This window comes from Pollicipes pollicipes, unplaced genomic scaffold (assembly GCF_011947565.3).
Source record: "Pollicipes pollicipes isolate AB1234 unplaced genomic scaffold, Ppol_2.1 Scaffold_4219;HRSCAF=4965_pilon_pilon_pilon, whole genome shotgun sequence".
NCBI classification, from domain to species: Eukaryota; Metazoa; Arthropoda; class Thecostraca; order Pollicipedomorpha; family Pollicipedidae; genus Pollicipes; species Pollicipes pollicipes.
The window spans coordinates 8370560-8393288 of NW_023596448.1; the positions used below are offsets into that span (position 1 = coordinate 8370560).

Sequence of the window (22729 nt, forward strand, 5' to 3'; positions counted from 1 at the left end):
CGCGAGCTGCCGGCACGTGCGAGTGCGGCGCGGCGGCGGCGGCGGCGAAGTTGGCGCACGCCGAGCGCGGCGGGCGGCCGGGTGCGGAGAGTGGTGCACGTGGGATGCGGGCCGGTGGAGCATGTTTCCAGGCATGAACCCAGCGGCTGCGGCGGCGGCGGCGGCGCGGCATACGGTGAGTTGGGGAAACGGCGTGAAACTGCTTGTGATGGCGTTCGGGAGACGGACAGGCGTGGTGAAAGGTGGTGAACATGGGGCGCCGGTGACTGTGAATGTCCGCTGTGTGTTGCTGCGTGAGTTTTGTTAGGACGTTTGTGGAGAATATGAGATGTTGGTGCTTCGTTGCAAATTTCTAATGAGGCTACTTCTAGTTCAAGGCTTGATTGTCATTTGGAGCTGCTTTGTTTCAATATAGCGGGTGGTTTGGAGGCAGTTTGAGCGCCATAGATGAAATTGTTAATTATGTGCAATTATCTTACCGAGTTAACATCAAAGTCAAAGCCGTGCTCTACGAAACAAATCAGCATTTCCTTGGTGGGAGACCCTAGCATCAATGCGCTGGATGTCGATCTGAGGTCAGTTGCGGTATCGCGAACTCTGAGCTCCTCAAATTATTTCTACTGTCTTGTGCATATTATTTAAAGGTGATGGCTACAACCTTCCATAGACATGACTAGAGTCCAGCATTTTCGAAGGTCATGGTCAATTAATTATGCATTCCGGGAGAGAACCTACGGGGGCAAGCCACACGGCTCATGTGATGGAGTGGAGTCTTGAATTATTAGTAGCGCATGATGTCGCACTAGTTTCCCCTCCCCCCTCCCCCACGCTCATAATGCTCGTGTAAAAACGTCATGAAAGTCTGGAGACCAGTGATGTCCCTGTCGCAACACATGGTTGCGAGAGATGCTAACCGCTAATGCCACAGGCGCACCCAGAGGGGCCCCACATGCAAGGGGTGAAGACTGTTTTCTAGGAGAAGTCAAGTCAGTCGCAGTTGACTAGTCACTGTGGTTTATCTATCTCAGTGTCGGTGTGAACAGGAGGGGGCGGGGGGGGGGGCTATTTATGAAGGACTTCTGGATTGTTCTCAGCGCTACCGATAAGGACTGATTCTGTCCAATCGTCTAGGGCTTACCTGAGGCTTAAGCAGCGTTTGAATCATGCCACATGGCCTGTTCAGCCATTTCGAGTGGATACGCTCTGTCCCGGACAGACGCTCCTGGCCTCGTGGCCTGTTGCAGCGCTTGTGACCGGTCCCGAACGTGACGGGTCCCGCTCGTGACGGTCTCTTTCGTTACGGATTCCGCTCGTGACGGGTCCCGCTCGTGACGGTCTCTTTCGTTACGGGTTCCGCTCGTGATGGGTCCCGGTCGTGACGGGTCCCGGTCATGATGGGTCCCGCTCGTGACGGGTCCCGCTCGTGATGGGTCTCGGTCGTGACGGGTCCCGCTCGTGACGGGTCCCGGTCGTGACGGGTCCCGGTCGTGACGGTCCCCTGCAAAGCGACGCCATCCGTCGGCTTCCTCTGTTGTACCACGCAAGGCATTGTGTAGAGGCCCATTCCCGTGGCTGACACGTCATTTGCGGTGCCGATCGGGCGTCCATTTGACCGGGTATTTCAATGGACGTAGCCACGGACCTCTTGGTGGCATTATGAGGACTTTTGAGGGCTCTTCGTGTCACCGGTGTCCATTGGTCTCCAACCAGAACGTCGGATTGGGTGGTTTGCGGGATTGGAGACGTCCGGTTCTATCTTGATGTGGCTGATGTACCTTGTCTATATGTACTTGAGAATAATGAAATCGTAATGCATGGATAGGCGGGGGGGTTTGCTGCTTTATCTTTGCATTAGCCATGCCCCTGAAGTGACACCCGGCGTGGCATATTATAGATCATGTGTCTGTACATCCGCCCCCAGTAAGATCTTGCGGCGGTCGCCCCCGCCGTCCTGAAATCGGGTCAGCTATAGGTGCCGATGTGCTGGATACTCCCCGTCAGGTAATGTGTGCCAGGGGCCGGTAGGAGCTTTGTAAGACAATGGGTCAGTTTGTTTTAGATGTTTGCTGACTATACAGGCGTTGCTAGCTGGTCATGCACTGCCCTCTCGAGACAAACATGGTGCGGTAAGTAAGCAACGGGCCATATTAATGACAGCAAGTAGCGCTACCCGCAGCGAAACGACCACATCAGCTGCTCTTTTAAAGCACCTGAGCAAAGCCGAGGACCATTACCGAACGGGTGCAAGAGGTTCATTACCGAACGGGTGCAGGAGGTTTGTTACCGAACGGGTGCAGGAGGTTTAGTACCGAACGGGTGCAGGAGGCTTAGTACCGAACGAGTGCAGGAGGACCTACGGAACGGGTGCAGACTAGGAGCTATCCGTGATATCCCAGCTGAGCTATCAGGAACCGTTCAGTCTGCCTCACGGCCCAGTCAGCTGTTAGTCGACACCCAGGATCACCCCACCCACCCCTGTCTGCCCCCCCCCCCCCACCCCCACCATTGACCGCTGGAAGGCCTGAACCTGAGCGCGGGGCTGGGCTGGCCAACGGGGTCGAGGCGCTAGGAGTGGCGACTTACCGGCGGCTGAGTCCTCACCCGCCTTCCTGCCCCGACTTCGCCACAACCAACGTCATCGCCCGCACGTGTCCCCTCCATCGGCCGGCGAGGCCCTCATGTGTCCCCTCCATCAGCCGGCTGAGGCCCTCATGTGTCCCTCCATCAGCCGGTGAGGCCCTCATGTGTCCCTCCATCAGCCGGCGAGGCCCTCATGTGGTCCCTCCATCAGCCGGCGAGGCCCTCATGTGTCCCTCCATCGGCCGGCGAGGCCCTCATGTGTCCCTCCCATCAGCCGGCGATGGCCCTCATGTGTCCCTCCATCAGCCGGCGAGGCCCTCATGTGTCCCTCCATCAGACGGCGAGGCCCTCATGTGTCCCTCCATCACCGGCGAGGCCCTCATGTGTCCCTCCATCGGCCGGCGAGGGCCTCATGTGTCCCTCCATCAGATGGCGAGGCCCTCATTCCGGCCGAACCTCCTCTGTCCTCTGCAGTCCGCCTAATCCCCCCCCCCCCTTCCTAATGGCTCATTAATAAACCCGGCGTGGGGCCCACACCTTAGGAAGGGTTGGTACCTCGGAGTCGAGCTGGGGTGGGTGGGTGGGATGGGGGGGGGGGGGTTACCGCCGCCGGGGATGGTCGAGTCGGATCGCTAATTGCTCACGAGTGTACACGCGGGAGCGGCCGTGATTAAATGGGCGCTAATTAGACGCAGTACGGCTCCAGAGACGGATCAAAGCGGGGGCCGAGAAGGAGGGTGGGGGAGGAAGAGGGGGGGGGGGCGTTGTGCACCCGCTGCCGCGGGTCGTCCATCCAGTGGTGTGCACAGGAGGGCGGGGGGGGGGGGAGGGGCATGGCCACATGCACGCCTCCGAACGAAGCACGGCGATCACCTGCACCCCGCCCACAGTTCGGTCGCCCTTACGCCTCCCCTTCTGTGGATGCTGCATCCGCCCCTGACGACGCGCGGCGGGCAGATGTTCCGAGACCACAAGGGCGTGCGAGCTTGCGCCGTATTATTCATCGTGACTCACTGCTTTTTTCTGTGGCGCTGGCCGCCTCGGTTATCAGAGGCAGCACTGGTTTGTAAGGTCATGGAGGTCTCGCGCGCTTCATCGTGGCGTGCCCTGCGGTAGCTATTCATGAGCTAACAACATGCAAGACGCAAAGAGGTCTCATTAAGGCAGACCAGCCTTGCCAGGCGTGGGCTAAGCACCATGCATAACGAATGCCCCATTTCTTGCTGATGCCAGTCGGGTGTTGATAGCATGACTTGCGCCGCTTGCTTGTTCGTAATCGCCGCAGTAATTAGGCTTCATGCAGACCCGCAGGCCATTACTGTTCACGGTTACCGCGTCTGTCATCTGAACGGGATCGCTGCGGTCAAAGGCGCAGAACGGCAGATCCAAGCCGCAAAGGTCTTTCGACTTGACTGCGATATGGCACGCTGCAGGGGTAAAACCTTGTCTCATTACGCAGCTGGGCGATTGATCAAGATCATGAATGTGCGTCATTTACCAGTTTCCTCCCCGTCGTGTTTTCCTGTGCTGGAGGCTGGGATACCCGCTTGCCATGTTACTCGCAAGCCATATAGCTGGCTTGCAATCTGATTTGACATTTGATTTCTATTACGGCCTCCCTGCCCGACACCCAACCGCGTATCCAAGGGCGGTTGATACCAATTTGCGTCTAGTGGCGAAAGGATACTGATGCTTTATGAATTTCAAAGCAAAGGTGAAGGTCATAAGAAGACGTCTTTTACGGGCGAAATTGGAGGCAGCAAAATCCCATCTTGTAAAAATTGCTGGACATGTCCGCCCCAAGTTCCCGCCCCCAGTCCCCGCCCCCAGTGGTCACATTCATGTCCTTTGATATGATTTAGATCATGCTAAGATCGGAGTATGGTTGTGGGTCCGACTACAATCGTTGTTGTCGAGTAAGGACTCTTTCAACGGGAATGGCTCAAACCAGCAAGCAGCAGATTTGGACCTGAGGTTCCCATGCGGACGGGACCCACTCCGGCTGGTCGATCCAGATCCATCGGGTCACTCAGTGGGCCCGTTCCGCCTGGCCGCTCCAGATCCATTGGGCCGCTCAGCGTATCCGCTCCGGCTGGTCGGTCCAGATCCACCGGGTTACCCACGCACTCGGATCGATTCGTCTGCCGAGCTGTCTGTGGCTCCGCGGGAAGCCGACTAACGGTGGCCAACAGATGACCTCGGCTGGACGCCTGCGGGGCTTGACCTGGTGCCGCAGTGGCAGGTGGGGAGGGGAGGGGGTCGAGCCGCACTGCTGGGGTTTCGTCTCCCCACCCCTTTGCTTCCCTTCCTCCTCCAGACAGACAGGCTGGGACAGCTGCGCCTGTATCTGCGTCGCATCCTTTTGCCGGTGTGTGCGCCAGGCGAGAGCGTGCGGCAGCGAGAAAGGTCGTGAAGGGGCGACGATGGGGAGTGATGGCCTGACAGGGCCGGCCGCCCTCGGAGAGTGTTGGAAAACGACGCTGTCGTGACCTTTGAGTGTACATATTGTTGAAGAAGCTGAAGAGGCCCGCCGATAGCAGACTCGTGTGACATCCGGGTCACGAGAGCCAACAAAGCGAGGCTGGGTGGATTTCATCACCTGCTCTTCGAGTGCATATGCCGTCATATCTTACTCGGACAAACTTCTCCGAACAATGTCCTCAGCCTCCCCCTTGCCCCGCCCCCCCCCCCCACCAGTCACTCTCGAGTACCCTTTCAGAAAGCCGCCGGGGCTTAACAGGTCTGCCGCTTGGTCGGTGACGCACTCAATGATAGCCCCCCTCCCCTCTCCCCCCCCCCCCGCCCGGTCGTCGGCGGCCGATGAGAGGCTTCGCCGTCCCTCCGACCGACCGCCGCGGCGGCTCGGGGCAGGGCGGGGTCGTGACCTCTGCCGACCTTTGCAGGCGCCCGGCCAGCCCGGCCAGCCGTTCAAGTTCACTGTGTCGGACTCGTGCGACCGCATCAAGGAGGAGTTCTCGTTCCTGCAGGCGCAGTACCACAAGTGAGTGGACGCTGTCAGCTGGCGTGTCGGCGGCTCGTGAAGCGCCGACCACGCCCACTACGACCGCCCGCCGCCACAATGGGACGGCAAATGGGTGTTGACGCCGGCGCGCGCTTTCAACAGGTCGACGGACAAGTGCTGCTTTATCATGTAGCGCTACTCGCACGCCGGGAAAGTGCACGATGCTGATAATTGCGAGGCCGCGGTATGTCCGCGGGCGGAATTGCACTTCACTGCCGGCGCGGCCGGCGCGGTGGGAAACCCTCGAATGACTGGCACATTGTCGTGCGATGCGGTGCATTAGTGCCCGTTTTGCCGTCGCTTGACCGCCTCACGGGCTCGCCTAATGCAGGTCGTGATGTCCATCGCAGACGAGGGACTCGGTCAAGCGAAAAGTGGTGTAAACCAGTTTGGTTGTCGGCCAGGCAACCAAACGGGCAAACGATTTCGTATTTCTTTATAACACATTTATTGAGTGAATACCGTGCACTTAAACGTGCTACAGATGTTGGAAATTATGGATATATCATTCAAACGATCAAGTTTATGCCATCGCTAAGGAGTTTCACAAGTTACACTTGTAGAGCGTATTTTTTTTCAGGGCGAATGGTCTGAAACTGACAGCAAGCCATAAAGGAAGGAGGCAGCAAAGTGCGGCGCGGCGGGCCAATTAGTCAAAACTTCACATATCTCGTCGGGCCAAATAAGCTGAGCATTGTAAGCAATGCCAGTCACGACTAAAGCACTGAATAAGCGCGTGAATAGGGAAAACAGTATACTGCATGAGGAAGGGCTAAATTAGCGAACAATTGATAACTGCTGGACATTTATAATGCATCCGATCACTGTTTAAAGACATCATTGCCCCTTTGCAAAGAGGCGAAACTGCAGATAACTTGCTGCTGTAGAAACAGCTGTTAGTGAGGCTACTTCGAGCTGGAATGTTGAGAAGAGGAATGGCATTGGGGGAAAGATCTTGTCGACTTCCACCGAAGTCGAACACCGAGTCATTTTCAACAAATTTTGAACAACGTGCTGAACATGTTTCACAACAGAGTGTGATGAACAATTTTAAACGCAATTCAGTTGCTGTTTTGAGGGAAGACTTGAACAAAGAGATCCCACCAGTAACCGGTGTTTGGCTATTAGTTTAGACTCAGTGAAAGGTCGGGGGATACTTAAACTGATGGTGATTACGGGCTCTTGGCCAGTGCCCTAAATCTTTTAAGGATTTATGCCATTTCAGCAGGTGAAATAATTGAAAGCATGCTTTTGAGGCTTTGATGTATGGTGAAATGTGGTGACCTGTTCTGAAGGATTTTAGAAAGAGAAAAAAATTGTGAATTTTACACTGGGAGTCAAATCGGTCACTCTGCGGCCACATCACCAACATGCAAATTGTTGTCGGCGCGGACAAAACTCTGACATTGTTTGCATCTGATCCCACCGATGCTGAGTGACTAGCCTGACCCGAGTGGCGAACCTACGGCCAGCTCTCAGACGGCGTGGGTCCCCCGCCGGCCGGCCGGACCCTCCAGCGCCAGACGACCAAGTGAAGCTCTCTCAGGCAACGCGACCCAGCAGCTGAACGCTTCAGTTCTGCTTGATCGCTGCGATACTGCGCCGAATGCAGACAGCTGCTCGCTTCTGGCAGCCGAGAGGGTATCCCTCCCCTCCCCTTCCCCCGAGCGCCATTAATTGGCTCGTGGTTGGCGCACGAGATACCAGCGCTCATCGAAGCGAGCCGCCTCGGGACCAGCGCTCGTCGAAGCGAGCCGCCCCGGGACCAGCGCTCATTGAAGCGAGCCGTCTCGCGACCAGCTCATCAATGGAGCCGACCGCTCCCCCGCTGTAGCCGCCGGGCACACATCCGTACCACGCACGTGCCGCCGCACGCGCCGCATGGGCTAATGTTCGCCATAGCACGTGCACGCGCGTGCGCACCAGCTGATTACGTCACTAATTACCGGTCGACCGGAGGCGGCGGCGACAGCCGCCGTATCGACCGCGTATATTATCGTCACGATTGACCCAAGCGGCGACAGGACGCTTTGTTTGACCAACTGGTCTGTGAGCGCCGCCGGCGTGCGCCGCGCGCCGCGTCACCACCCGTCGTGTCTGCCCCCCGGCATACCTGCGCGAGGACCGCCGGGGGGTGCCGCCCGCGCGCCGCGTCACCACCCGCCGTGTCTGCCCCCCGGCATACCTGCGCGAGGACCGCCGCGGGGGGTGCCGCCCACGCGCCGCGTCCGTCGCTCGAGCTGTGGGTTTAGCAGCGTCTGTCCCGGCGCCCGGCGGGTCCGTTAATCGCGGGAAAACGTGCACTCGACAACGCAGACTTCCCGGAGGCGTCTGGCACGGGGCGGTATTGGCTACCGCCCTGGGCTGGTGGGGGGTAGGGGAGGGGCGTGGCTTGGTCGTTTGTTGCTGTTGAGTGTGGAGAAATATATCTCACACCTTGTCGGGATCAAACTGACCGGCAAACTGATAACGTGTAGGCGCCACGTGACCCAAGAAGCTATCTGGGTTAGTCAGTTATCCCCATCATCTCCGAAGGTTCTGTTCTATCATCCATGATGGGACAGAACGTCCCCATCATAAACGTTCCGTTCCCTGCGATCTACTGCCTTCTGCTGTAACCGCAATAACGACCATAGTCGCTATTTTTCCTTCTGTATCTGAATACTCTTTTCTACCACAGGTCATGGTAAACAAGGCCTTCTCCTAAGCTGTTCCACCCAGTCTGCACAGCCTCGGACCAAACGCAGTCCCACGCGGCCATCAGCGATAATAAACCACCGCCTGTCCTGCCCCGGCCCCACACCGGCCGTCACTGAGGCCTGCCCGGCCGCCGCCACTGAGGACACAACCGGCCGCCGCCACTGAGGCCCCATCACCGGCTCGCCACCACTGAGGCCCCTGCACCGGTCTGCCAGCACTGCTGCTGCCGCCGCTGAGGCCTGCCGGCCGCCTCTGAGGCCTGCCCGGCCGCCGCCACTGAGGCCTGCCCGGCCGCCGCTGAGGCCTGCCGGCCGCCGCCACTGATGCCTGCACGGCCGCCGCCACCAACCGTCGGGGCGAGATGCACCGCCGTCGCCGCCTGCTGCGGCGTCCCAGCTGTGGCCGCCCGGGTCAGGCGGCATAAGGACGGCCCTCCTGTCGAGGGCAAGGGGAGGGGGTGCGGTCGAGGCGGGATGAGTCGGTGGATTCCGGAACAGGTGGAACTGACGACAGCTCTGGGCAGGGGGCCACGGGCAAGAGTAGATCCAGAACTGGGACCGGAACCACAGTCAGGGGCAGAGTCAGGACTGTACAAGGGCCACGGACAAGGGCAGATTCAGAACGCTCCTTTGGGTGACAGTCTCCGGATTAGGGGGAGGGGCAATTAAATAGTGTTGTGATTTGCAAAAAGGCATCTAGTTGTGCCTTTTGTGGAAATAAGTGGAAGTCACAGCAAAAGCGCGAATATGAGTTTGCATGTGGTGACTCCAGCCTGTCGTCCCTGTGGCCGCCCGCTGTGTCGCCCCTGTCACCCGCCCTCTGTGTCGCCCCTGCGGCCGTCCACTGTGTCGTCCCTGTGGCCACCCTCTGTGTCGCCTCTGTGGATACCCGCTGTGTCGCCCCTGCGGCCGTCCACTGTGTTGCCTTCAGTGGCTGCCCGCTGTGTCGCCCCTGCGGCTTATCCACTGTGTCGCCCCTGTTGCCACCCGCTGTGTCGCCTCTATGGCCTGCCCGCTGGTGTCGTCCCTGCGGCCATCCGCTGTGTCGCCCGCTGTATGGCCCCTGTGGCCTCCGCTGTGTCGCCCGCTGTATCGCCCCTGTGGCCGCCCGCTGTGTCGCCCGCTGTGTCGCCCTGTGTCCCGCCCTCTGTGTCTCCCGCTGGCCCGCGTCGCCAGGCCTGCTCAGCTATGAGCGGCCCGTTGTAACCGATCCGTCCGTCAATACCGTCAATATTTGAGAGCCATATTTGCGCTGAATAAACTACGGGCGTGCGTTTTTGCAGGCAGGCCGGCTGCCGCTGCTGCCTGCCTGCCGTCTGCCGGTACTCCTCCGTGATTGGTCGGTTGGGGAGAGGGCTGCCAGCTTCACCAGCGTTTAGATGCTTAGGTTCGGCTGCCGCTTCTGCAGCGTCGCGGTTTGCGTTATTGGCGCGCGTGTCACTAGCACTTGCAGATTGCGGGAATCCATGCGTAGTGGCAACGCGCACCGGGGACTGAAAGGAAGCAGGCATTGGTCATTTCTGATTTCACTAAAATCAGAATTCACCCGCACGTTCGGCGCAAACAGCGACGCCCCGACGCTGCCTCCCCCCCCCTTCCCCCGTCGTTTGTTCCTGTCAACGCCCCTGCGCTGGGGCGGGGGACAGGCGCGGCGGACGGGCTGTATTCATGCGGTCGGCGGCAGAAAAGAAACGGACGCCGCGCGGCTCCTGATTAATTGCTGTTCGTGCCGACGGCGTCGCAGGGTATCGCCAGCCCCTCGGCTTTGTTCGGCCGACCCATCGTTTGCTTTTGTTGGGAGTGCGGAGCTGGCGGTGGCCCAATACACAGGCCGCGCGCAGCCCGAGCGGCGCGAGCAGCCGTCAATGGCGCTATGGGCGGGCCGGCTGCTATTGATGCGAGCCCCGGCTGACGCCCGGGAGCGGGGTGCAGTCGCGCTCTGACAGGTGCTTGACCAGTAACCGTCGCTGGGCCGGCGGCCCCCTGACTCGGACCCAAACTCTAGAGGGCCAGTTGGGCTGTTTTGGGGTGTGGTGTTCGCACGCATGGATGGCATCAGGCGGCAGAGTGGACCTGACTCAATCTGTGTGAAATGCACCTAACTACGCCCGCGCGCTGCCGGAGTAACACGGCTTGATGTTAAGCTTCGAGTCATTCGTGCTTATTTGCATTAGATGCGCATGTATTATGCTTCGAACCCACGTCCTTTTAAACACGTATTGCCACGAATAGAGCATTCAAGCATGGCTCACCACTTGTCAAAGTCGACCACACATATTGCCTGCGAGAGGGATGACACTTAACGGTTTTAACATCCCACCGAGAACTTATCAACAGCCAGCCGCCACCTCTGCCACTCAGCGCCTGCGCCGACCGCCCGGCCCACCACCGCGGACCGGAACAGCCGCCTCCCTCCCCCCGCAACTCATCGGAAAGTTCGGCGCCCATTACGCGCAGTCGGGCGGCTGCGCTGCCGCGGCCGCCGCGGCCGGCCCGCCCGGCCCCGCCACACCCCGAGCGGCCGCCGCCGCGCGAGACTCCTCCGACTTATCCCCCCCCCCCTCCCGAGCTGTGCTGAGCTGCACGGCTCTTGAGAGCCCGCTCGGCCCGGCCGGGCCCGGCTGTCATTCGCAGAGTCGGCGGGGCGCGCCCGAGCTCCCGAGCGCCCGAGCGCTCGAGCTCCCGAGCTTCCGAGCGCCCGAGCGCTCGAGCTCCCGAGCGCCCGAGCTCCCGAGCTCCCGAGCGCCCGAACGCCCGAGCTCCCGAGCGCCCGAGCTCCCGAGCTCCGAGCGCCCGAGCGCTCGAGCTCCCGAGCGCCCGAGCTCCCGAGCTCCCGAGCGCCCGAACGCCCGAGCTCCCGAACGCCCGAGCTCCCGAGCGGTCGAGCTCCTGAGCGCCCGAGCTCCCGAGCGCCCGAGCTCCCGAACGCCCGAGCTCCCGAGCGGTCGAGCTCCTGAGCTCCCGAGCGCCCGAGCTCCCGAGCGCCCGGGCTCCCCGCCCCGCCGCGCTCTGCCGTCTGACGAGTGACGGCGAGCATCATCCGGTCGTGTCGGGCTGGTGTTGGGTCCAATACACGAGGTGGCACGTACTGTCTCCTGGTCCGTCATCAGGCGGGCTCGATCCGGCTTCCTCCAATCCGTGCAGTCCCCTGCCAGCCTTCCTCTGTCCGTGCAGTCCCCTGCTAGCCTTCTTCAGTCCGTGCAGTCCCTGCTGGCCCTCCTCCAGTCCGTGCAGTCCCTGCTGACCCTGTCCCCCGTCCGTGCAGTCTCTGCCAACCCTTCCCCAGTCCGTTTGGTCCCCTGCTAGCCCTTTCCCAGTCCGTGCAGTCCCCTGCTAGCCCTGCCCCAGTCTCACTTTCGCGCTTCGCCTCGGCTCGAGCCGAGAAGCTCTCTCTCTCGTTCGAGCTTCGGCGGCGTCCGCTCGCGCGCCGCCCAGAGCTCGTTCGTCTCCGGTGCGCTCGTCGGGCCCTCCCCAGGGTGGCCCTGCCGAGGGCCCTCGAGCTCTCGTTCCGCCGCCGCCGGGCGCGGCGGGGAGGGGAAGGTCTCATCGTTCACGGCCGGCCGCGCCGCCGCCGCTCCCGATAACGACACGGCCTGTCGGTCGGCGATGATTTTCCGGCATCTGAGCACCTCGGTATCGACCGCGGCTCCCTCTTCCGGCCGCATCTCATTGGCGCTCCCCTCCCCCGCCGCCGCCGCCGCCGCCGCCGCCGCCGACACCGCGCGCGGCGTTTTTCATCGACCACGCGCTCCGCGCGTCCGACGCGTCGACCGCGTCCAAGGGTTAACCGAGGACGGACCTCAGTATTAATTGAGCGCGTGGAGCGACGGGCACGGCACGCACCACACCCCTAGGGACCGCGCCGGGAGGGGCGGGCAGCATGAAAATTACAGCGGCAGGATAATTTGTTTACGGCGCAAATGATTGCAGCCGAGCCGGCACGCTATTGTCGTCACCATTGTTGTGAATAATTGAGAGCGCGGAGGACGGGCCGGCGGCACGGCTGCGTCGTAATGGCCGGCTAAAGTTACCCACGCCAGATTTGCCGCGGCAATGGCGGCGCGCACGTGCGTCGGATTAAGCGCACTGGCGCGTGATCACAACGGCTGTGCGCCGAACTCCACCCCTTGGGAATGGGAGGGGGGGAGGGAGGCTAGGCCGCCAATCCCCGTCACCCATCCGCTCCGTGTCCTTCCGCTCTGGGGACTCCCAGCGGCTGCGAGGGCCCCCACACGGGGAGACAATACAGAGATGGGCGTCATGCAAGGCAGAGGACAAATGACTGGGGTACAGGCACGGCGGCGCTGCCCGCTCGCCAAACACGAACCTGCCGGCCGCTATTCGGCCGGTGATGGACGGGCCGGAAGCAGGGTGGCGCAATGGCCGTGTGTTTGCCGACGCGGATTAGCTCTGCCCGTGTCAATAATGAGGCGGAAGCAGCGAAGCGGCGCCGGGCTCCCGACCGACGGCGCCCAACGAAGCCGACAAGTTCGCGCCAGATGGTGCTGATGGCGCGCGCGGGCGGCTGCTGTTTTCCGGCGAGTGGTGAAGGCTCGCCCCGCGCCAGAGACGGAAAAACAGAGGAGGAGCGCGGCGATGCCAGATGACCGGGGCCGTTTTTCTTGCGGCGTAGGATAAGATCCAGATTAAGCTGAAGAATTCTGTGGCCAACTCAGGTCCGAAGGGACGTTGACTTTTCTGAGGATCTTGGATAGGAGAATGGAAGTCGAATACCCACCCAGACATAATGGGAAGATGGGTAGTGCGATTGAGGCGAGATATCATGAAGTGCGTCCACCATTTGGTGCTCCTTTGAACAGGTCCCCTCCGTCATGGAAAGAAAGGCAGTCGAGCGCGAACGATAAGGTGAATTGAATATGTGCGAGTGAATCCTTGTTCCATTCAGATGTTAGATGACCATAAATGTTTTCTCAGCCTCATCGGGCCTCCCATTATTGTATTTTCAGTTATATCGCGGGTTAAAGATGGGGTCTACGGTTGTGCCGGTGGTAACCGCACGGCGGCCATATGCCTTGGTTTTGTGGTGTGATGGGCCTTTTACAATAGGCCATCCCACCTAACCAATTCCTTGATAACTTCGGCAGTCCATGCTCGAGGGGTGGAAGATTTGTGAGCAATCGATTTATGGCACCTCCAGTTAAAGAATTGCCCAAACCAGCCACAGTCACCATTTTATCACATTTGCGCAATTACTTTTGCACCCTCTCCCTTCCTCTACTCGGCCCATCCTAATGATTAATTTCGTCATCGGTTTACTATTTCTCTTCCGACAGGGGTTTCAATCTCCCCTCCCGCCGCCCGTCTGCCCCTCCATCCTCCCCTCTAAATCAATTGCGCGGACAGCCTTGAGAGGCCCCTGATTAACTATTTTTCCCTGTATGTGCAAAGTTTTGTCCCGCATCCCTCCCTCGTCAACCCTCGTCAAAATTGCGCAATCTTCCCCATCTCCCCCTCACGCTGAGTAGGCTTTCCTCGCCTGTAAAGCGAATGGGAGAATAACGGCGTTGGTTGGGCTGCACCAACGCGTTCCAGTGGCGCCACCAGCGTGGCATACGCGAACATGACGAGCACGCGACGAACACGGACGCTCTGCCCGATACCCACCCGCCTTCAGCGCACCACGCCGCGTTGTGCTCGGACCGCTTCGAAAGTGCCGGCGAGCTGTCTCCCCGTGGCAGAGCTGCGTTTGACTGTCGCGCGCGACACTCTGGTTTTAATTGGCAACACCCACACAGCCCGCCATTTCATTGATCTTTGTGTGAGCCGCGCGAGGCCGCCCGTCGGGCACCTCCATTGTGAAGAGACGGCGCCGCGCGCACGCAAGGCGGTGATTTCATTCATTGTGAGCTACCACCGGCGGATCCCATCTCGGTAATGGGCGCCCCTGTCAGTCAACGCCTTTGTTGAGTCTAGTCCGCGTTTGAACTGATTGCATCCTCTTTCCGCAGCCTCAAGCTGGAATGCGAGAAGCTTGCCAGCGAGAAAATCGAAATCCAGCGCCATTACGTGATGGTAAGTGTTTGTTCGCGTGTCGTCGTTGTGGGGTGTTCCGAGGGCTCCAAGGAAGGGAGGGGGCGCAGTGGGGAAGCCCTGATGCCGACCGCGTCGCTGCGTGATCAATCGTGCTGACAGGCGTCTCGCGCTCCAGACACGCGCGCCGTGTACCAGCCGCTAACATAGGCGACAACTAAGGCAGGCACAATCCAAGCACGTGTTGTCGGCAAGCAATATGCATGTGACGCCGTTGAAGATTCCTGTCGTGATAGATGAATTGCAAGTATGTTGAAAGCAGCCATTTCCCTCAGATTTGTATGCATTGTTTGATATAATACGCATACAAAATATATTTGAGAAGCATTGTCAGCGGTCTCTGAGATCCAGGTGTCGTAGGCATTTCTGTGACTGGTGCACCATTGAGAAAACATCCTTTTGGCTGCCAAGATGCTACAAATTTACTAAATTTGAGGTGCGTTTCGTCTTGCTTCGTGTGTTCCGTGACCCACGTCGCACGCGTATTCGAATGTATGCTGGCGTCGACCCAGGACCAATGGTATCGCAAACACTCACGGAGTCAGCTGCTCGCCAACTCGCCTTCCGTGTTAGTAAAAATCTCGCCCCCCCCCCCCCTACACTGACCCCCGGGGGGACCTGATCCGGCCACCGGAGGAGGCTTTGACGGCAGAAGCGAGGCCGAGTGATGCCCTGGATGAACCCAGACGCTGATCTGTGGGAATGGCTGCCGTCATATCACTCATCCAGCTTACTTTGATGGCCTGTTTTGATTCGGAAAAGACGTGCATGCCTCATTCATATCGTTGCTGATTTTAGAAGCTCTCTGGGCGTATTAATCGCTGTCGGCTTGTGCTGTTCGATTGGATCATCATCAGGCCGTGCTTGTGCAGACCGACCGAGACAGTCAATATTTCTCTGTCGTTATTCTTGCAGCGTAGATACTACACACACTATTTGTGTGTGCCACAAGCGTATTTGCATGTCCTGTTTGTACTTCGAACGTCCTATTTCCTTTGGATAGACGGGATGATTTGTCTTTTTCTCTCTCTCTCCCATCTCTCTCTCTCTCTCTCTCTCTCTCTCTCTCTCTCTCTCTCTCTCTCTCTCTCTCTCTCTCTCTCTCTCTCTCTCTCTCTCTCTCTCTCTCTCTCTCTCTCTCTCTCTCTCTCTCTCTCTCTCTCTCTCTCTCTCTCTCTCTCTCTCTCTCTCTCTCTCTGTCTCTCTCTATCTCTTTCTCTCTCTCTCTCTCCTCTCTCTTCTCTCCTCTCTCTCTTGCTCTCTCTCTCGTTCTCCCCCTCTCTCTCTCTTCCCGTCTTCGTCCTTCTCCTTCATTCCTCCTTCGCTCTCTCATCGTGAGGTCCATGAACCCCTCTGTCTTTTAGTCTCTGGCGGCGGCCCGAACACGTGGCAGCATACCACGGCAGCCAGCACTCCCGCCGCTGTGCTGGGCCGATGAAATACACTCTCAGTGACAATGAGCAGCTTTGTGGGCCAAAAACAACAGCAGACGGGACCTGGGCAAAGAGGCGCATGTGCTCTATGCAGGTTGTCTTTGCTTGGCGTAAGGCGGGCACTTCAGCACAGGATGGCAATCTTATGCCGTAAGTTAAAAAAAAAACGAGTTCCAAGGTACAGAATACAAATATTGCTGTCAAAGTCCCTTTGCGATGTACCCTGGGAGTTCATCGTGTGTCTACTGAAACAAGTCAAAATCCCTTGTAAAGGTCATTTGTAATATGCGCTGGGCACTGGGCTGTGGGCGGGGCCAAATGCACGTTAATGGCACAAAGGCACAAATGTGACACACTGCGGGGAAGTTCACGGAAGTTTAGACAGCTCATAAATGAGAGATCAGATGTTGCTAGGGATCTCCGTGCTGGGCGTTGCGTCCAATTTGGGGACGGAAATTGTCCCATATGACGCCTGCTGAAAATCGAAGGGGCCGAACGTGACCTGACTGGTCTGAACTGACCTGGCGTGTTGTTAGCTCCCTCGCTTTGCATGTCTCTCGTGGCCGTGAAAAATTGGGATCAATATTGAACAGAAGCGTCCGCTCACGTATAACGGAGGACAACGTCTATTTGCAGGTAATTCTCACCTATCACGTTCACTTGTCACTTGCTCGAACGTGTAACGGAGATGGACCTTCACGTACAGTCGCTTGTCACGTGTCACGTTCGCTTATCACATTCACTTGTCACCTGCTCACACGTGCAGCGGGGGTTGACGTTCGCTCACCGTCGCGTGTCGCGCCCGGGCCCGCTGGCGCTGGCAGTGACCCTCCCGGGCCTCTGTTTTCAGTACTACGAGATGTCGTACGGCTTGAACGTCGAGATGACCAAACAGGTGAGCCCGCCCACATCCCCCCCCCCCTCCACACTCCCCACCTCACCCCCATTCTGATCCCTCCCCCTCCCCGAGGACGCATCGTTCTCCGTGTCCAGCTGTTGTGCATCTGGTGCTTGGTCACTGCCTCGGTCCTGCAAAGCGTGGCCTAAGGTCACTGCCTCGGTCCTGCAAGGCGTGGCCTAAGGTCACTGCCTCGATCCTGCAAGGCGTGACGCACGATTGCACGCGTCCCGGAGCGGCGATGCGCATCTCGACCATGCTGTGTGTGATATGGATTGCAGAGCGCAGGCGTTGGCAGGTGTCCCTCACCGCTCATGTTCTGCTCTGGCCACGGATGATGGACCAGAGGTTTTATCCGACTAAGTTTGAAATTGGTGGGACATGAGTTGAGTAAAATCGCTTCAGTGTGCGGTGAACAGAGGCCCGCGTCACCGCCTCAGTGCGCGGTGAACAGAGGCCTGCATCACCGCCTCAGTGTGCGGTGAACAGAGGCCTGTATCACCGCCTCAGTGCGCGGTAAACAGAGGCCTGCATCACCGCCTCAGTGTGCGGTGAACAGAGGCCTGTATCACCGCCTCAGTGTGCGGTAAACAGAGGCCTGCATCACCGCCTCAGTGTGCGGTGAACAGAGGCCTGTATCACCGCCTCAGTGTGCGGTAAACAGAGGCCTGCATCGCCGCCTCAGTGTGCGGTGAACAGAGGCCTGTATCACCGCCTCAGTGTGCGGTAAACAGAGGCCTGCATCGCCGCCTCAGTGTGCGGTGAACAGAGGCCTACATCACCGCCTCAGTGTGCGGTGAACAGAGGCCTGCATCACCGCCTCAGTGTGCGGTGAACAGAGGCCTGTATCACCGCCTCAGTGCGCGGTAAACAGAGGCCTGCATCACCGCCTCAGTGTGCGGTGAACAGAGGCCTGTATCACCGCCTCAGTGTGCGGTAAACAGAGGCCTGCATCACCGCCTCAGTGTGCGGTGAACAGAGGCCTGTATCACCGCCTCAGTGTGCGGTAAACAGAGGCCTGCATCGCCGCCTCAGTGTGCGGTGAACAGAGGCCTGTATCACCGCCTCAGTGTGCGGTAAACAGAGGCCTGCATCGCCGCCTCAGTGTGCGGTGAACAGAGGCCTACATCACCGCCTCAGTGTGCGGTGAACAGAGGCCTGTATCACCGCCTCAGTGTGCGGTAAACAGAGGCCTGTATCACCGCCTCAGTGTGCGGTAAACAGAGGCCTGCATCACCGCCTCAGTGTGCGGTGAACAGAGGCCTGCATCGCCGCCTCAGTGTGCGGTGGATAGAGGCCTGCATCACCGCCTCAGTGTGCGGTGAACAGAGGCCTGCATCGCCGCCTCAGTGTGCGGTGGATAGAGGCCTGTATCACCGCCTCAGTGTGCGGTAAATAAAGGCCTGCATCACCTGCATCACCGTCCATCCGCGCATTGAACACTTCTAGACTACGACATGACTTCATGTCTCCAGTTTGAAAGCCTCGCGTCTGCAGTGAGCCCATCGGGCCGCGTGCAGTATGCATACAGCTCCAACAAATGTAAGTCGCTTTCGCCAGCGGTTCCCCTCGCTGCGGGTCGCGTGCGCCTCCTTCGTTGCCTGTTGAGAACATTTCGAACCAGCTTTAATCAGCTGGATCAGTCACGCTCGAATGCGGTCCAGCATACAGCATACCACTTCCACGTAAATTGTAATTCCGGCTCATAATTCTCCGCATTTCTCGGCCGTATTTTATCCTATTCATAGGCATGTCAATTTGCAGGCCGGCATGACATTGTCGGCTCCCCCGCCGGCTTTGTTCAGCTCGACGGTGAGTTAGTAATTAAAGGCATCACGAGAATTCGGTTGAAATGTCATCCTATTAATAACACACCCTCGCCAAATAATCACCGTTAATTAAAACAGACTCGGGCCCGCTCTGCTCAAACGTAATGCCTGCTTGTGGATTGGCATCGTTGGAGTTTGACTGAAGTGGCTTCTGAGGCGGTCTCAAGAACACAGAGTTTGAGTGAGATGGCTGCAGGGGCGGTCTCAGGGTCACGGAGTATGAGTGAGATGACTGCAGGGGCGGTCTCAGGGTCACGGAGTTTGAGTGAGATGGCTGCAGGGCGGTCTCAGCGTCACGGAGTTTGAGTGAGATGACAACAGGGGCGGTCTCAGGGTCACGGAGTATGAGTGAGATGGCCGCAGGGGCGGTCTCAGCGTCACGGAGTTTGAGTGAGATGGCTGCAGGGGCGGTCTCAGCGTCACGGAGTTTGAGTGAGATGGCTGCAGGGGCGGTCTCAGCGTCACGGAGTTTGAGTGAGATGACTGCAGGGGCGGTCTCAGAGTCACGGAGTTTGAGTGAGATGGCTGCAGGGGCGGTCTCGGGGTCACGGAGTTTGAGTGAGATGACTGCAGGGACGGTCTCAGGAACGTAAAGCTCGAGTGAGATGGCTGCAGGGGGTGTCTCAGGAACACGGACGGACCGAAACGCGCCGAACTGGCAGACCGGCCGGAAGGTCTGTCAGTGGCTGGTCCCAGGAGCACAGCTGCGGAGGTCCTCACGGCCCGACGCGGGCCGACGGCCTGTCAGAGGTGCCCACTCACACACACCGCCAGGAACAACCGCACCAGATGGCTCGTTACGAAGCATGTCTTGCCATGTGTTACTGTCTGGCAGTTGCGTTTTCTCCCTCCAGCTGCGTCAACAGAGTGGTCATGGGGCAGAGGATGGCTGGTGGCCAGACCTTGTTTTACGGGCGTCTGGTCTGATCAGTGAGCGGTTTCGGCGCGCCCCATGGACTTGAGCGCCATATTCGGTTGGGTGCTGACCCCGTTAGCAGCCAACGGACAGCCAAATGGCTCCCATATTTGGATTGCTTTACCACGGCTGTTATTAAGTTTGAAGCATCTGATATCCAATAAGAGGCAGCTTTGAATGGAGCTTTCGGAACATTCAGCGGGAGCCTCCTCAGATTGAAGCTGGGTGATCAGTCCAGTCGGTCTGTGACTTGATTTGCCCTCGATGCACAATTTTCTCAGAATACATATTCATGCGAAGGGCAGCCACCTAGAGTGGTAAACAGACGTTCATAGTTAAGCAACCACCGAATGTCGAGGCACTCATCAATACATTCCTCCTGACAGCTTCGCAGGCGCCAGCTCCACACTATTTTGCGCTGCCTTATGTCACCTGTGATAACTTACCGAACACCATTTTGATATGAACGCATACACATACATCGCATAACATCACATATGAACGCGCGTTTAGTCTGTTAGCTGCCTGATGCGTGGATGAATGTTGGAAAGTGGAGTGGGCCTGCTTGCGATGTTGTCCCTGATCGAGAGGATAAGGGTTTAAACAGCTGTATGCTTGTTTAAACTGCTGCAGTTGTGAGTCAAGCTGTAGTTGCAGCTTCCTTCTGATCTCTAGACGCGTGTAGGACTGCCACTTATAAGCTCCATTGTTTCGAAGAGTTTGGTGCTTGCGCAAGTGTCTGGATTTGTGGACGACTGCCTCATAATGTGAGCTTGTTTAACTATGCGCTCGAGTGAACTGTTTGCAGGTGGATACGGTTTTTTTATTACGTTTTTCTTTACATGCATAGCACCTCCGGGCAGCAGGTGCATAGAGAGAAGCTGATTTGTAAATTGTCTAGACTTTTCGCCCTATTAGATTCTTAGGCCACTTGATAGAACGAAAGTTCGTTGTAAAACCTGCTATTTAATTCTCTTAAGTGCCTCATGCTCAACCATTTGTGCACTTCAGCCTGGGAAAACGTCCTTTAATCATCAAATCTGTCAGCACCGCCGCTGCGCCGTGGGGCATCCCAATCCTGGCATTCCGTGCAGGCATCGACCGCAGAAAACAGCGCTGGGCGAGTGGCTGGCCGGCTCTCGCGCGCCGCCCACACCCGCGCGACGATCCGTCGAAATCCGCCGTCTCCGCCGCGTGTCGCCAAAAATAGTGGCGGGAAGTGGTGCGCAGCGCGGCCCGCCAGGGCGGCGCCACCGCCCGCCGGCCCAGTTAAATCGTCGGCGCCGACTGGAAATGTTGAACAATCATTGATCTGGGGCCGCGTCGGACCGGCAAACCAATCATAGGACTCTATATCTATGTGGTCGTTGATTGCTGATCAATACTGGCGTCAGGCGGCGGGGGAGAGGGTGCAGAGTGAGGGAGGGCGGCGCGGAGAGCCGCCATCGGCGACGCCTTCAAACGCGCCCACAATGGTGTAATTGATATTGGCTGTTCCCGTCGAGCGCTCCCGAAGGGTCGATCAAGATGGCGCCCGGAGATGATAATTCCGTCCTCGACGGCCAATCGGTCGGCGGTGAAAGAGCGCACGAGAGCGCGCGAGGACCCGTCCGGAAGTGAGGGGAGATCAGGGCGGCGAAGGCGGGCAGGGCTGGGGGAAGGGGGGGGGGGGGCGGGGCGGTGGGTAGGGCAGGATTGGGAAGGGAAGGGGAGTGCCAATCAGAGGAATGCCCAGGTGAGACAGGGTTGGGTGGGAAGTACTGGTCCGCACCGTTTATTTGGGCCGAAGGGAATCGAGTCAGGAAGCTTCGAGAGCGAGGGCTTCTCTTTGAAGGCGTAACTCCGCACGCATGAACGACGAAAGGCCATAAGTGAGGCTTTCCTCCGAGCATAAGTCGTCCTAGTTGGGCCACTTCCAACTAACCTGAAGAGGTCTTTATCTTTGGTCTCACTCTGGGCCGGCGTCGTCATCCTTCGAATAGCTGATAGTAGGGCTCTCAGCCCTCAGAATCCATCTCCGTCGGCTGCGTTCACTCTCTCCGGCTTTTCAGGCTTAGAGTGGACTCAGACTGACCTCCTGGTCGTACTGTCGCACCCTGATTGGCTAACCCTGACCCCACCCTCCTGCTCTTCCTGGCTCTGCCTTTTTTACCAGTCAGCTTCTTCTGACTGGTCAGCTTCTTCTGATTCTGCCTTACTCTCAGATCCTTCTGACTGCCGACGCTGACCCTGACTCACTCTGAATATCAGATATTCCTTACCTCTACGGGGCCCTGCGTCTCCGACCCCGCGCCTCTGACGCCGCATCCGACCCCGCACCTCCCGGTCTCCGCCGCTGGCGGCGCTTCTGCCGCGCTCGCCAGCCGCCGGCGTGTCCATGTTTACACCGGCTGCGGATCTGTTAGCTGGGCCGTGTTGACGCAGCGCTGTCAACTCGCCACTAATGGCGCCCCACATACACCTCGGCCGCTGGCGCAGCGGCGCGCCCAGCAACACCACCTGGGGAAGCGACAATGTGCGCCACTGCGTGTCGAGCACCTTGCCGGCTGATAACATGGCGATTTTTCAATCATGCGTTCTGGATTGGACACATGATTTGCTCACAAAACGACTAATTTCCTTTCATCCTAAAGCGATGTCGACAGGATTGGTTTGTTGTGATAGGTGGTAGGTCTGACGATAACGGGCTCACAGGCGCCTCCCTTGGATCCCGCCCTGGGCGCGCCGCTGCGCCGGGAGCGGCATCGGTGGCCCGCCGCGCTCCCGACTCTGTGGGAGCCGTCAGCCCGAGACTCATTAGCGCAGCAGCCGGAGGCGGGAGACACCTTACCGCTCGTGCTTCCGGTGCCGCCGTTGCCCATCGCGACCCGACGCCCCGCGGCGTGGCCACGTGACCACCGCCCCGCGAGCGGCGCCGGGTCACGGGGTCAGCGGCGGCGCGTCTGATGTTCGTCCACCACTTCAGCGCGCGCGTGCAGCCGCGTCCGGCAGCGCGTTAAACGCCCCACCAACCGCGTAATGGGCGCTTGCACGTGCCGTGCACACACGCATAAATCGTCTCTGTTTACGCGCGTCGTAAGCGTCGTAAGCGACCAATGAAAGCCTGGCGGCCGGCCGGCGTGTCGTAAAGTGGGACGCGCCTTGCCGCTCCGCTACTGTTATGCTAATGGGACGCGTCGACGCGGCGGCGACAACGGTCGTGGTCGGGACGATTTATTTTGGCGGCGCCCGGACGGCCGAGCGCCGGACGAGGGACGGGGAATGCGGTGCGGGGAACGCGGTACGAGGAACGCGGTGCGAG

The 22729-nt window shown here is 58.9% G+C and overlaps 1 protein-coding gene across 1 annotated transcript; it reads left to right on the forward strand.

The window, feature by feature from the left end:
* Window positions 1–58: 58 nt before the first annotated feature.
* On the forward strand, window positions 59–21501 carry LOC119095758 (transducin-like enhancer protein 4). The gene is made up of 5 exons (XM_037218613.1): window positions 59–175; window positions 5484–5581; window positions 14271–14334; window positions 16636–16688; window positions 21480–21501. The coding sequence occupies exons 1-5, from the start codon at window positions 122–124 to the stop codon at window positions 21499–21501; spliced, it is 291 nt and encodes a 96-aa protein (XP_037074508.1). The 5' UTR covers window positions 59–121.
* The last annotated feature ends 1228 nt before the right edge of the window (window positions 21502–22729 follow it).

What these genes read in the sequence shown, in the direction of transcription:
- LOC119095758 (XM_037218613.1), top strand. Translation starts at nt 122, where the DNA reads ATGTTTCCAGGCATGAACCCAGCGGCTGCGGCGGCGGCGGCGGCGCGG. An exon ending in CTGCAGGCGCAGTACCACAA is followed by an intron (nt 5,582 to 14,270) that starts GTGAGTGGACGC and finishes CTCTTTCCGCAG; the next exon opens with CCTCAAGCTGGAATGCGAGA. An exon ending in ATGACCAAACAGGTGAGCCC is followed by an intron (nt 16,689 to 21,479) that starts GCCCACATCCCC and finishes CCGGCTTTTCAG; the next exon opens with GCTTAGAGTGGACTCAGACT.